This window comes from Tachypleus tridentatus, chromosome 13 (assembly GCF_004210375.1).
Source record: "Tachypleus tridentatus isolate NWPU-2018 chromosome 13, ASM421037v1, whole genome shotgun sequence".
In the NCBI taxonomy this organism is placed as follows: domain Eukaryota; kingdom Metazoa; phylum Arthropoda; class Merostomata; order Xiphosura; family Limulidae; genus Tachypleus; species Tachypleus tridentatus.
Window position 1 is genome coordinate 224,850,496 of NC_134837.1, and position 16,612 is coordinate 224,867,107.

Consider the following 16,612-nt stretch of genomic DNA (forward strand, 5'->3'; position numbering starts at 1 on the left):
GTACATTTTCTCTCACTGTCCATTCAAGCAACGTCCAAGCTGTATTTTCTGTAATGTCGATTCCTTTTCATCAACTAGTCATATATATCACAAGTATGTCTTCCTTCATTAACTATTTAATCCAAGTAGAATCTTGCACAATCTATAAATGTGTAAGAGCATGTCCTAATTTTGTCCATTGATGGATTTTTTATTTCCTAAGAAATCAATGCGTTCAGAGTTCTACTAAGAAAAATAAAATATGGGGATTTTACCACTTTAAGATAACTTATCTTTGTACACATTTACTCTTGAAAAATAATTAGAACAGAGCTAACTGACATATTTAAGATTGTGAGTGAAGGTGAAAGTTTTGATGCATCATATCTTTTATATTCAATAATAAGAACATTGCATCTCAAGATGGCTGGTAAGGGTATTAAAACTTTTATTAAAATAGAGAACATTTCAACCTTCTTAGTAAAAAGTAGGAATATTAAGACAACTGGTTTTAGTTGTTTTTCTTAAAGATTCAATTCAGCAAACAGGACAGCAATGAGGAACCAAAGGACCATTAATTGTATAATGTGTTTCTAAAGTGAACAACAGGCAACATGTGCTGTGTCAACCACTGGAACGAAACCCCAGATTTAATATTGGAAATTCTTATGCTTAACAACTTAGACATGGAGGTTACAAATATACAAATTTTCTCCCCAATGTGAACTATGGTGTATTTTTAACCTAGCTCTATACAAATCGTTTTCATAAACTTCACAACTAGAGTTTATTCCCTGTATGCATTTTATGAGATTTGTTTCAGATATAACTTCTTATATTGTTTTCTTGTTTTCCTCAAACTGTACAGCTGTAAGTTATCTTCCCAGAATGTGTTCTTACCTGTTATTCTAATTCACCCTTTATTTTAAATTGTTTTAAACACTGTTAAGCTAAGGTTTCTCACAAGTGTGTTCTATGGTGATTTTTTAAAGAATGTTTTGTTTTAAATTGTTTTTCACAAATTGTACAGCTGTATGGTTTCTCTCCAGTATGTATTCCTTGATGATTTCTTAATCTGCTAATTGTTCTAAATTGTTTTTCACAAACTTTACAACTGTAAGGTTTCTCTCCAGTGTGTATTCTTTGATGATTTGTTAACACACTAGTTGTACCAAATTGTTTTCCACACACTGTACAAATGTAAGGCTTCTCGCCAGTATGTATTCTTTCATGTCTTTTTAACTCACTTTTTGACCTAAGTTGTTTTCCACACACTGTACAACTAAGAGGTTTTTCAGAAGTGTGTGTTCTTTCATGACTTTTTAAAGCGATTTTTGTTCTGAATTGTTTTTCACATAGAGTACAACTGAAAGGTTTCTCCCCAGTGTGTATTCTTTGATGTATTGTTAATTTACTTTTTGCTCTAAATTGTTTTCCACACACTGTACAACTGTAAGGTTTTACCCCAGTATGTAGTAGTTGATGACACTTTAATTGATAATTTGTTGTAAATTGTTTTTCACACACTGTACAACTGTAAGGTTTTATCCCAGTGTGCAGTGGTTGATGATATTTTAATTGATACTTTGTTGTAAATTGTTTTTCACAAACTGTACAACTGTAAGGTTTCTCCCCAGTGTGTATTCTTTGATGTACTATTAATGTACTATTTGCTGTAAATCTTTTTCCACACACTGTACAACTATAAGGTTTCTCACAAGTGTGTATTTTTTTATGATGATTTAATTTACCATATGTTCTAAATTGTTTTCCACATACTGCACAACTGTAAGGTTTCTCCCCACTATGTATTCTTTGATGTATTGTTAATTCACTGTTTTTTCTAAATTGTTTTCCACATGCAGTACAAGTGTAATGTTCCTCACAACTATGTGTTCTTTGGTGTTTTTGTAAAGAGTATTTTATTCTAAACTGTTTTCCACAAACTGTACAACTGTAAGGCCTCTCTCCAGTGTGTATAGTTTGATGTGTTTTTAATTCACCATATGTTCTAAATTGTTTTTCACACACTGTACAACTGTAAGGTTTCTCTCCAGTATGTATTCCTTTATGTATCGTTATTCCACTCTTTGTTCTAAAATGCTTTCCACATACTGTACAACTGTAAGGCTTCTCTCCAGTGTGTATACTTTTATGTACTTTTAACACACCATATGTTCTAAATTGTTTCCCACATACTGTACAACTGTATGGTTTCTCCCCAGTATGTATTGCTTGATGTACTTTCAACACACTACTTCCTCTAAATTGTTTCCCACACACTGTACAACTGTAAGGTTTCTCCCCAGTGTGTATCCTTTGATGTATTGTTAATTTGTAATTTCTTCTAAATTGTTTCCCACACACAGTACAACTGTAAGGTTTCTCACAAGTGTGTGTTCTATGGTGATTTTTTAAAACATTTTTTGTTCTAAATTGTTTCCCACACACAGTACAACTGTAAGGCTTCTCTCCAGTGTGTATTCTTTGATGTAATTTTAAGTTTCTGTTTGATACTAATGATTTTCCACAAATTCCACAACTGTAAAACTTCTTCCTAGTGTGACTTCTCTTATGTTGTTCTAATGGACTATTTCTCTCAAAGTTTTGAACATCAACTGCACAATGATATGGTTTCTCTCCAGGTTGTATCCTCTGTTCTTGTGTTAGTTTATCCAATGTTTCAAATTCTTTAATGTTATTTCCATTTAAAGTTGTTTCTACACATATTTCATTGTTTGGTTTGGAGGATTTTATAACTTCTGCATAGTAATCTTCTTGTTTTATACCATGGTAACCAGGACACTGACTCACACAGTTGACATTCACACTGGTATTTGTATCTGAAATAAATGTATAAATGATGTCATATCACAGATAATATATTTGATGAACTTCTCAGTATATTTAATATTTTCATATGATCAATATCCATATTAAAGTAGTAAAGCTATAACTTATCTTTACAGACTTTTCTACTTGAACCATATAAAAAAAGTTGATAACATTCCACTTTCCAAAGGATTTTAGTGGATAAAATGAAATCAGCTGTAAAAATAAGATACCATGACGTTACAACAACCAAAATAGTTTCAGCATCAAGTTTTAAATATATTTCCTGTTTGAAAAGTTTGATTACCATCAAATCTTCAAATGATTAACATGCAAAGTTTAGAAAAGATATTTATTTTCAACTCCAAATCATATTTTCCAACTCAGGTCATAATAAAAATGTTCATTGAGAAGGTCCATTGTACCACTGTTTGTTATGGAAACTAAAATAATGTATCCTCATTTTTGGTTTTATATGGTCTAACATAAGCTGGATGTCACTGAATCTGATGTTGTGCTAAGACAAATTAATGATACACTGTTAGTATATCATATGCAATAATCCAAGTTGATGCAAATCCAATTTAGTTAGGCAGTTTGTTTGAGGAAGTATGAAGTGTCTCTTATTTTGGACCAGCTACACTATAAGTTATCCAAACAGTGTTTTTTGTGTCTTGAAATTTGCAATGATTTTATGCCCAAGATTCTACAGGACTGGTAGTGTTCAATAAATTATATCTATAGAAATAAGAGATACAAATACATTCTCTGTATGTGTTGAAACATTAATCTTCTGATACGGGCTCAAACCATTAATTTAGAAGTTTATTTCTAAAGAACCAGGAAGATAAATACTAGTCAGTTGAAGTTCCTTTTTCGAAATAATTACTGTTTTCTCTGTTCATTTTCAGGTAAAATTAATTTATCAATTAATTATTCTTAATGTTTTATCATTTCATCACTTCATAACCTATCACACAAATATTTATATGTACAAATAAAAAAAATATAAATCTACACACTTCACATTTATCAGTTCTTTAAAACCAATGTCAATGACCTAGAATTATAAAAAATGCTTGTACTTACCAATTGTACTTCCTAACACTGAATCAATTTCTTCTTGAAATTCAGTTTTCATTTTCACATTCATATCATTACAGTTTGAACTATCCAGATCATCATCATTAGTGGTACTAAACATTGAAATAATATCATCTTCTACAAGAACACCATGTTGTTCTGTTTTCTGTTGGACAAATACAATCTCATATTACAAAGCTTGTGTTATTATTACATATACTCTTTGCAGTTTACTAGTTCAAAATACAATATAATCAACCTAATGCTTGGAACGTAACTGTGTGTGTAAAAAGTATCAAAACCATTTAAATAGTTACCTTTTTTAAAATGTTACAAGTTCAGATAATTAGAAACAATTGCACTACTTTCTTTCTGTTTTCTTTTTTCTTGTATAAAATGTGGAAATGACCAAGTCAGCTATACAGAGATGGTGTCAGTTTTTCAGAGAATCCCCATCTCAACAGTGGACACCAAGCAACAGCAGATCAGCTTAAGATTTGTGTACTCCCCTGTTTGATGCAGATTTTGAATAAATAATTCTTTTGCAGTGAGGGTGGCCATTTATTGAGATCTGATGACAACAAATACAATGAATTTTAATATTTGGTTCTACTACATGTTAGTTGAGTAATTAGTTCAAGGTCTATATTAGTTTTCTCCCCTCCTTTTGATGTATTTGGTCATTGTTTTCAGGATCTGAATGAAAAGATCAGCACACAAAGTTTCCCTGAAATGTACAAGATCAGTAATGAAGCTGGAAATTAAACTCAGCCTGATAAGGTCAATACACTAGAGCCTTGGGTAAACTATAGGGACATTAACACTATAGTACATGAGACTATCATCTAGTGACACATGTTACTACAGTTGAATGTATTAGATGTAGTTTACAGACCATTCTGTGAGATCTTCTCTAGTCAGTATTAAAAGGAGACAAAAGAGATTAACAATGCCTGGTTTGATGGGAAGCTACATTAAAAAACATTTCCTTGGACTTCATCAAATATCCAAAATGACTGAGCTGATAAGTCAAACCTGTGAAAGAAGATGAGGATAAGTCCCTAAACAAGGGGTATGCCATTGACAAGACAGGTAAAAATGTAGTCTAAGAGAGGAAGAAGCTTGAGCACAATAGCAACAGACAACCTTGACTGTACATAAAACAGAATCAGAAATAGAAGAATCACATAATGAAGGAAGAAATAAGATAAAAACAACAGATTATAGACAAACAATATCTTCAGAAAATGGAAGGGGTTAAGGATGAAATTAAATCAGCTTTACAGGATAGCGAACTGCAAAGACATTATTTGAATAATGATGATGATCAGAGACAAAATAAAAAAAATAACAGAAATAAATGGAATGTCTGATGAGGTGTGTCTGGTATTGAATGTTTTAATTTGTTATTCATTTTGATAAGAAACACATAAAAGACATGGGATGACTACAAAAAATGAAGTTATAATTGAATGGACAGAACAAAACTGCAACAAGGACAAAGTAGTAAATAAACAAATCCAACTGATCAAAGCAACTATATACCCAAATAAAAACTATAAAAAACAAGCCTGAAAATAGGAAGTAGTAGGGAAAATAAAACTATTATCAAACACTAATATTTACAGGGAATACTACCCTTAGAGGTTGTATCACCCTCCTATTCAAGGAGGGATATAAAATTAAGATGATTACCTCATAAGCCAGCTAAATAGTTGTAGGCCTCTAAACATGGAAGTATGTTTAAGGGTTTTGCAAGGTACATGAAATTCCACAGCAGTAGTATGAAAGGTTGTAACTCACAGTGGTGTAAAGGTAAGTAACACCTCTTAAATTACCTACATTTGATAACACATTGAGCACATATGTACAGAAAGTACATATATAAATTAACAGATAAAGTACAGAAAAAGCTGTCTGTACACACTTCACAGAAGTGGAATGTACTGCAGCAGCATAAGTCGAGGTGGAGAAGGGGACAACAACTTTTAACCTCTGCATAAGAAATGTTAAAGCTTTTTAAACACTGTAACTCTTTCTCCTATCTGTTATAAATACAGAAAAATGAAAGTAAAAGTGATGAGAACCATTACAATTGATTCAGTGATGGTCCAGTTGACACTCGTAGGTAGAAAATAGATGAATTAGTAAACAGCCATATGGATGCAATCCACTACAATCCTGACTGAATATACCTACTGCCATTGCCTGAGGGTGAGGTATTGAAGACCACAATAATAATAGTTGTTTATCACTCATTGGAACACTCATATCAATCATTGGTCTCCTGAACTGAAAGAAAATCCAACAGAAGCATCCTCTCTGCCAGAAGTATCTAGATGGCATTGATTCCCCCACTACCATTTCTCTGCTTATTGTTTAATAACCTTTGAACTGTGTCTAAACTAAAATTCCAACCACAAAATTTATACATCAGCAGGTAAACATGGAGTTCACATAACATTATCAAATTAAATAAAGCACAAACTAATCATGAGTGCAATTTGTCAAAATTTTTAATATCATTATTAATATTCATTTTACTTAATCTAAACTCATCTATAAATACATTTCTATTTTTAGAACAACAACATTATAATGAGTAACATGCTAAAGTTAGAACTTCTTGGAAAGGAAGTAAATAAACTAGAGAGGTGGAGACATCTAGAGAAAAAAAATGTAACAACTCTCATTCTAAGTAGAATTTAAGGATTTTCTAATACTGCCTTTTTGTTTAAATTATTAACAAAGTTTTACACCATATTTATTTATATGCTTTGATAAAAAAAAGATTTAATTAACTGTTTTATTACAAACTTGGAGGAAATAACCTAGCTCCTGACCACAAAAGTATCCAAAAGAGTAATTATACCATGATTTCTGATTATGTATGCACACCTTTACAAAATTTTGCAAGTTATAAGTAAACATTACATACACAAACAATCAGGTTTGTAAATTAACTATACAGACTTTTTTTAATTAAATTTTTCTCATAAACCTTTTCTTTCAGATTGGTTGTTTGTTTGGCATTTTATGGCACAACTCAACTATGTTATTTGCAAAGTGGTAAAAAATTAAAGTAAAATTCATAAAAAGAAATAATGTTAAAAATTTCAAATTTGAATTAATAATTTAAATAGTGTTAAAAGGGCAATGGCCCTTTCAAAATTAAAAGTGGACAGTTTCACCATTGCCAACGACACTGTTCAGTGACAGACATAAACCTGTGGACAAAACTAGAATAAAATGGTGCTGAAATTCAGAGTTCTAAAGATGGCACAACAGTAAAAGGTGGACTATTGTGACTTGAGTGTCATACAGACAACACATTAGTGCAACAATCCCAGATAAAAGAAAATGATGAGTTAAAAAACTGTGACCAATGTGTAGTTTAATTACGGCAAGTTACTCCTTCTGATCCTGACAGAAACAAGACAGCCAAAGTCCAATAGAGGGAATTATGTGGAAAAATTTATTATCATGCTGCTCACTCTAAGTCAACTGCCAACTGGTTCAAGCCAAGCCTTAAATACAGAGCAGACACACTTTGCTGCAGTGTCAGCAAGCTCGTTTCTGCAAATACCAACATGGCCTGGTATCCAGAAGAACTAGATAAAAGTAGATGTTAAAGAAAAATGTGTCAGTCAGTTTTGAATATCAGCAAGAACAGAATGAGAACTGTTGTGTAACAATTCCAGGGCCAGTAGAGAGCTAAGCGAGTCAGTATAAACAGAACAAATTGAGAACTGCTTAGCTTCTATGTGATTCAGGACAAGATAAATGGTGTACAATTTTGCAGTGAACACAGAAACTGCAGAGAGGATTCCGTGTGCAACTACCAAACCATGGAAGAGCCCACAAAATCACCTGATTTTGGACTATCTGTACAAATGAGAATTGAAGGATTGTTTGAAAAATATTTGGACAATAGAAGATGGTACTAAAAATCAGGAGTATCTGCTTTTCTCAGATGACTCAAAGAGAAGCTGCATTTGTGGATGGTAATAAGCCATGGTGAGATTGGCTGACCAGTGGATACAGCAATGTCATTCAAGAACAGACCCAATTCATCCAACTGTGCCTGGATACAAGGCCAAAAGGAACAATGGCAGGCCATCTGTTCTAAACACGCATGGCCCACTTTGAAAGGAAAACACAACCCCAAGTGGGATGGTGTAGTGAGGATTAAACTTTTGAAACATACAGTAAATAGAGTTGCAAACAGCACAGGTGTAGAGGACATTCATGAGACTCTGCATACAAACTCTGCACTGGTGAAGTGTAGAAAGACCCCATGCAGAGCCAAAGCCCCTGATGATGAACAGAATCCAGCTTCTTCAAGGCCAATATCCTGGCAGAGCCATAGACCAGAATTCTATAGTCTAGTTTTGATCATACACGGGCATGATAGATTTTAAGCATAGAACATCAATCCTCCCCAAGAGATGGAAGAGAGAAGGTCATGCAGGATGTTCAGTGCCCTTGTACACTTGACTCATAGCTGCTTGATGTGTGGTATTAAAGGTCAGCTTATGGTCAACGATAAGCCAAGAATTTTGCCTCAGGGACCAGGCAAAGCACAACTTTACTGACAGAGTTCAGGATCAAAGTGAATACATTGTTGGTGGCAAAAGTGCATGTAAATGGTTTTAGAGAGAGAAAAGGTAAAAAACTGTTTGCTGTGGTCCACTTCAGTAACTGATTGAGGGCAGCCTGCACCTGCTGTTCAATGAATATCATGTTCAACAACTGACAAGAGGTGTGGAAATCGTCAACACAGAGCCTGTTTGCAACAAATGGTAGTAGACAGTTGTCCAGTGATGGTATTAATCCTTATACTGAAGAGTGTGACACACTATGCACAGCCTTGAGGGGCTCCAAGTTCCTGTAAGAAACAACAGGAAAGTGTCAACACCACATAAACTTGGAATTGCGAACCCATTAAACCATTTTTAATAAAAAATGGACAAATAGCCATGCAATCCATATGAGTGGTGGTCTTGCAAAATTTCATACCTCCATGGAGTATTGCAAGCTTTCTCAAAGTCAAAGAATACTGATACAAGATGTCACTTAAGAAAGGTTTCTCCGACCAACATTTCAAGTCGAATCAGGTGGACCACGTCTCAACCCACACTGGGTGAGTGACAGGGGGTTGTTTTATTTGAGGAACTAAACAAGAAAAGCATTAATCATCTTCTCTAAGGTCTTACAGATACAGCTCATCAAAGCAATTGGACAATAATTTGAAGGAATCTTGAGATCCTTCCCAGGCTTAGAAAAAAGGTAGGACAAAAGCCTGCATCAAGCATCAGGAAAAGCATTCTCCTACTACATCCAGTTATAAACAACTTGAAGAATAATAATAGAAGCAGGAGAGAGATGGCACAGCAGGTCCAACCAATGTCCTGCCAGACCAATGAAGAGCAAGCTTGAGTTTTACCAGTGTAAAGAGGTGATTACAGTTATAAAAATGATCAGTCCAAAAGGAAAGAGGCAATCGCTCTGCCTGAGTATTTATGGCTAAGAAGGTTGAGGATAAAGCAAACGTGCTAGATACCCAGCAAAAGCTTTTGCTGAGAGCATTGGTAAAGGTCTGGGCATCAGCAACTTCTTGGCCATCAGAAAACAAGACTGAAAGGGGTATAGAAGTACATTGCCCACTGACCTTCTGAATTTTGTTCCATATGACTTTGGAGCTGATGGTAAAAAGAGACGACAGTTGTAAATGCAGCAGCAAACATCTGAGATGGAGAGACAGTAACTTTCATGCCCCAGGGAACAAAATGTTGTGAACCATTTTCAAATGCTGTACCTCTTTTTTCCCTCCACCCACATCGGGCATGAATGAAAGTAATACAGGTGAGAACAGAGCCTTCATGGGGATATCTCCTCACTACGTACAGGAATACACACTAAAGGGCCTTGCCTTTCAGAATGTTCACTATCCAACATGCAAACCACTTTTGATTTTAAGATTAAAAATATTTTAATGCATTATAATCTTTTCAAACTACACATGCAAAAAAATATTCATAATCTCTATACAACTAACAAATTTCTGGTTGACTAAAACTTTATATTTTATTTGTTACTGTCACTTCAGTATGGGCTCACTCATTTTCACCAACTTTGTAATCTCAGTAAAAACAAATTAGAAAAAGATATGTTGTTTTTTTAATGTCATTCTAGAATGACATTTAAGTATAACACAAAAACTCATATTTTAGTGCAAATAGGCCAAATCTCACATTAAATATTCATTATTTTAATTATACTGACCTTAAAGCTATGTCAGGCTAACAATACAAAAGTTACATTGAAGAAGTGCATGTGCTGTCATGTTACTGTATCCAATAATACATATTTGACCTACAACCTCAACTAATTTACCTGACTTGGCTGAGTTTTAATGGACTAGTATTTTGTAAAATGCAGTTACATTTCAAATATTATACATTTCACATATATTTACATTATTTCTCCTGATAAATAACAACTTAAATTTATTTTTCTTCAAACACAGAAAAACAAATGAAGTTAAGGAAACAATTATTTTTCTAGTTATGACTTTTCTATCTTTGCTGCTTGTTCTAGGAGGCTGAGCCTTGTGAAATTTCCGAAGTGAAGAATGTGAAAACAAATTATGCTTTACACACACACATGCATATTTGACATGCTAAATATGGCGACAGCTTCGCAATTAGTTCAGTAAAATGTTGAATGCACATCAACAAATCTGATGGCATGGCCTGTTGCGACATGGATAAATGTTGAATGTAACTACCAAAGCTGTGATGTCATGCAAAGAAAAAGATGCTTGTAGAGAAACTTTTAATTAAGCCCAACTAGAACTAGAACCATTTAGAAACAAACCTACAACAAGTTGATACACAGATGTATTAATCAAACTGTGTAATCTTTTTTTAAAAGAAAATCCACAAACACAAATGGAAGTGATAAGAGCCATCCATGTGTCTCAGACAATAATTCATAATATCATTCAAAAAGATCTCTACTGAAACAGCAACACAGCTCACATGTACCCAAGCAGTTTCCCCGACATCCATTTTACTGTCACATAATTCATGTAGCAGCACAATGAAGTAGATATTTATACTATTCCTTTCCAAGATGTATTAGTTATAAGATGTAGCACCTACAGACTGCTGAAAGTATTGGTAAATCATCACTCTGATATAGATTTGATATAACATACTAAACTACTGTAAATATTACAAATTATTAAACACAAAATAACTTTCAGAATCAGATGCAAAAACCAAAATTTTAAGTTATATTTCATACAGTTGATAAAGTTTGTACAAGTAATTAGTAGAATATTTACAATACATCCTATGTAATGATTAAAAATGAAACAATGATGAACTAGCAAATATTTCTGTTGCAAGAAGAGGTTTAATTAGTTTATTCATTACAATGCACCAAACTTTAGTAGATTTCTTTAAATAGTAAGTTCAAACTTGTTACTACCAATCAACTTCAAGGAAATATCCAGAAAGACACATTTACAGTGACATATTGTCTTCAATAACAGAACGATAAAAGTTTCAATCTACAAATTACCTCAGTTTTCACTACTGATCCATCATAGTTATCTTCTTTCTCCTCTTTTATCATATCAACCTTCAAAACTGTTTGTAGAGATTTTTCTTCCACATAATCAGCTTTTCGTAGCTAGAAATATAAACAATGTAGATTTCTTGAGAACAAGACACAATGTAATTTATGCATCACATACCATAATCGAAATCAATATAGTGTATTTAATTGAACAAGCCTCTTCTATAATACCTTCCTAAATATACTGCTGCATAAAAAATTAACTTTCAGCATAGGGCAGGTTCTGAAAATATACATGCACATTGTTAGTTGTACAGTCCACAATGGTAGCTAAACATTCCAGAGTCAAAGAGTGAAGTATCTATATCTGGTATTGGAAAGATTCCAATGGAGAACAACAGTTATTAAGTTAAGAATACTTCTGCAGTTGAAATGCATACCAACCATAACCTATAAGTCTAATAAACTAATGCATGCAATCAATTCAAGAGTAACACATGAAGAAGCAAACACAACAAACAAGTAAGAGAATGTCAAAATTATGCCCTATGATGACCTTTCATGGCAGCAGTCACCATTGATCCAAACAAGTCTGGGATCACAAATTCACCACAGTTTCCATAACTTTTTACATGTTTTGTAAGAGTGATGACTCCTTGAAATGCAAATTGTTTGTGATTTCAAAATTAAAATCAGTTTCTTCATCTTAAAATTGTGAAAGTTCACTTGTCTAATCTCTAAATCCTTGTAAGTAAAAGAATGTCTTGAAAACTTCATTTCATTCTTTATTTTCTCAACCCATTAGGTCACATGACCAACATTATAATCATCATAAAAATACAAAATTAAACTAAATTATCTTTTCCATAATAATTCCAAATTGTAGCAAGATACAAAAGTAATGTATCCTACACAGCATAGAGTTTGCAACAATATGCACAAGTTTACACTTTTTTTACTCTTTGAATGGTATATAACTAATAAACCTGCCACACAAGATGAAAATTACATGGAAAAATTGAAGTTCACATTACTGTATTGCATAAAGTGAAACAGGAGTTGCTTGTAAGAATATCTCCTGAAGAATGTTATATTCCTATTATCATCATTTTGCATTATTTTACCTAATCTAACTTAACAAGCTCCTAATTTTTAAATTTAATACTTTTACTACAACAAATAAAGAATAGACATGAAAAATAGAAAATATAGTACTTACACAGTTCCTTTAGTTATTTTGCTCTTCACTGACAGCAAAACTTAAGACTCCTTTCTATACAAATAGTACTAGAACACTAAATTTTTATTTAAATAAATAATACACCTAATTCAAGCAAATTAATAATGCATCAAGCAGATAACATCCTATAATAATCATATTTTTCTAGCTTTCTAACTATGAGATAAAGGATTATGAAAATAATATGTAATTTGATAGATTGAAAATTCCTATGTACTGTATTCAATATATGTTATAAATTCTATGATGCAAAATATTACAGTGAACTACTGAAAATCTGTAAAAGAGGTGACATGAGAAATGTGTCCCATTTTCTAATTTATTATTTTGTACTTCTTGCAGGGGTGATCACTAAATTAATGACAAGGAAAAAAAAAACCAATGGAGATTGAGGATGATTTAAACATTCTCTTATATAAATTAGACCTTATATTAAAATTTGATTCATTAACTACAATTTGATATCAAATTTACTGAAAAAAAAGTTATTTAATTAAATTTTTGGTATAGCTAGAATGATGTGGCATACACAATTTGTCTCGCCATGTCAAGAGGATTTGCATAAGATTGATTTCTTATAAGCAAAACATACTATTGTGGGCTGCACATGTTGGCAACATGAAAATATTTCAAGTGCAAGAAAATAAAACAACTGCATAAATAAAGCTTTTGAAGTTTACATAAAATTATAACAAGACATAATTACTTGTTAATATATGTAAGTTAGGAGAACTTGTCTTTAAATAAAATTCAAATGCTTCTTATTTTTTACTGGTTACCACTTCACGTATCTATAGATTTTCACAGTTAGATAGTGAATTAGGTCTCACTTGAAGGCAATTGTGATTCAGGGGTAATTCTATACCTTCAAGTTACCAGTAGATAAAGAGAAATAATGATGCATTTTAACTGAGAAAATCACATGTGTGCTCCTTAATAACAGTAAATTGTGCATTTATCCTTTATCTCAGTTAGTAGAGCCCTTACTTCACACTTGAAAGATATCAAATTTAACCCTATTCACAAGAGATGGTACAGAATGAGATTAAGAAAATGCCAGCAGATACAATCTGTAGTTCATGCAATCAAAGACTAAAGTAACATGGAAAATGAAAGTGTCAAACCTAACATTACTTATGTACATTCCTGAAATAGGATATAAAATCATCCATTAAAATATTATCACTAAATAATGAAACAGTCAGGTACAACACCAAATTTAAACTGGTAAATTGATATTATTTATGTTAGGAAGAACATGAAAGATGTTCTACATATACACACACTTACTATTAGCTATTGTGAAACTATCATCTTGAGGTTTCTCCAATTTAATATCAAAATCTTTCTGTTCCTCATCATAACGTAATTCAACCTTCATATTTAATACTTCCATGATCATACAGAAGCTTCACCTTTACATTCTTATCAAAACTTGCAGTTGCACTACAGAGAAATAAATTAAGAATTAAATGTTGCTTCCTTCAAAACATTACAAAGTTTAATATTTATGAACCTGAACTTTCAAAATTTTGCAAATTGTGACAACAAATTTCAAGCATAATTTATCTTCCAACTCTAAACAAAAATTGTGACAACATAATAAGAGCTTTATTGCAAGATGAAATATAGAACATAATATATAACTAAATGTTGAGAACTAACATTAATCAAACAAAGAAAAACTGGGTCAATTTCAGCAACCATACACTTAGATGACTGATGTCCTCTACAACATTAGGTGTGTAATTTATTCTGGTACAATCATAATATTACAAGTAGCAAAGAAAAAAGAAGTAACTTGAATAATAAACCGTTTTTGTTTTTTTTTTTTTTTTTTTTTTCCATACAGGCAAGAACAACGTTATATGTTTGTTTAACATTTTTTGTTAGCAAATATCCGTTCCTAAGCTGTGTATCCCACCCACACAACAACATACAGCTTTCGATGTATATGTATTACAGCGCACAAATTTTCCAAGTTGTATATACTAAAGTACTATATTTAATGCATCACAATTTTGTTCTTAAAATATTTTCTACAAAGTTAAAATGTTGATCATTTGGTTGCAGTAGTTTAAAAGTATGTTTGAGAATTACATATTCAATCCAAATCTCATCTCCTTGGAAGTAAAGTGTATACTTACTACATAAAAGCAATCTTCCAAATCATATGTTTATAAGAACTAGTTGAGTAGTTATAAATAATCTATTTGTGAGATAAAAATTAATACACTTATTACAAAACAATGCAAATAGTTCAAACACAAAAACATTCCAAATACACTCAATTTAATTTAAAATACTAGCACCCTCTGGTTTTGGAAGAAAGTAACCTAATACAAATATAACGACACTCTTGATGTTTTATTACTGTTAAGTTTTGATTCGTCAGTTCTCAGTGCTTCCACGTGTTTCTTCAGTATAGTAAGAAACGCTTTCAGTCTAATCATTCTACTTTCGTATGCAATTTTATCGCATCGTTTTACATCTTTATATTACATTTGGCAGAAAACTTTAATGACAGATCTTGCTTCAGTTGAAATTTTATTTTAGGTTCAATTTACATATTATTTCTTTAATTTGCAGCACAAATAGTTGTACGAATTTATAATTTCAGAAGGCATCTAGCATAATAATGGTTTTTTCTTGTAAGTTATTCGAAACTTTATGACACAAGTAGTTTAATTATTGAAGGAAAATAAAATGAAATACATTAACTGTGCAATTAAATAATAGTTTCATTTGTACCGTATTAGATAACGGTTAGGTTACATAGTTAAATATAGAAATGAAAAGTACGGAAACGTTGCACTTTGTTCACATGTAGTACACCTTAATAATACCCCAACACAATCTACATATTCTAAAATAATATATTAAAATAAGTAACATGTTTATACAAATGTTCACGACACTGTTCATTATCACACTTGTATACAATGGTTTAATTAGTTTTTTCCTTTTTCGTTAAAATCCACACAAGGCAGTTATGTCATTTTAGAACACAATTTGGGAAGATGAATTATTCTTCCTCCTCTGTCATCACAGCACAGTATGTGATATTTTCACTACAAAATCACCATTATAGCTATTGGTTACTACAGTTTTACCCAGCGCCTTTAAATAATTGTCTCTTTATGTCAAAGTCCATAGAGGCTGGTTCAATTACTTTGGAACCCAGTGAATAAAACTAATTTATCTTCTTATACTCTATTATTATAATACAATCTGTGATAATTTATCTTCAAAACAGCCACTGTATACTTAGTATGGCTAAACGCATAATCACTCAGCCCATCTATCTTCGAAACTAAATTTTCAAGGCATTTGTATTTTCTGACACGTGTATATAATGTTACAGACACATTACAATAGATGCTGTGAAGTAATGATGCTCAACTCATATATCTCGAAAAGCTTAGAAGGTTCAAATAACACGACGCAATAATATAAACATAATTTATTGTTCATATGTGTGTTTTCTTTTAACAAAGCCACATCAAGTTATCTGTGATTACCCATGGGAATCCAACCCCCTAATCGTAGTATTGTAAACCCGAAAACTCACCGCTGTACTAGCGTGAGGGTCCCAGCTATTAAACTACATGATGTATGATTTGTAAACAGTTATCCATTTAAACTTGAAACAAAATAACTTTTCCAGACAATTACTAAATTTATCACTCTTGCCACATAAACTATCAAAATCATAACTATCTAGTTAAATTTAACTGGAAATAGTCTTGTATATCAAACACACAGTGTAATCGCCCTATTTGTCAATGTCATCTGACATTTCGTAGAAAACTTTTAATGCTAAATCCTGGTGTTGTTGCTATTTGAGCCTCAAATTTAATTTGTGGTTACTGTTTAATTTGCATCATAATC

At 32.1% G+C, this 16,612-nt stretch overlaps 1 protein-coding gene across 1 annotated transcript in view; it reads right to left on the reverse strand.

Moving 5' to 3' along the window:
- Positions 1-403: 403 nt before the first annotated feature.
- LOC143236472 (uncharacterized) overlaps positions 404-16,612 on the reverse strand; it is a 32,062-nt gene continuing 15,853 nt past the window's right edge. The window contains exons 4-6 of the mRNA XM_076474758.1: positions 11,485-11,595; positions 3,901-4,060; positions 404-2,822 (exon numbers count right to left, since the gene is read on the reverse strand). Of these exons, the coding sequence (XP_076330873.1) occupies positions 940-2,822; positions 3,901-4,060; positions 11,485-11,595 (2,154 nt within the window). The 3' untranslated portion in view covers positions 404-939. The remainder of the gene's footprint in view (positions 2,823-3,900; positions 4,061-11,484; positions 11,596-16,612) is intronic.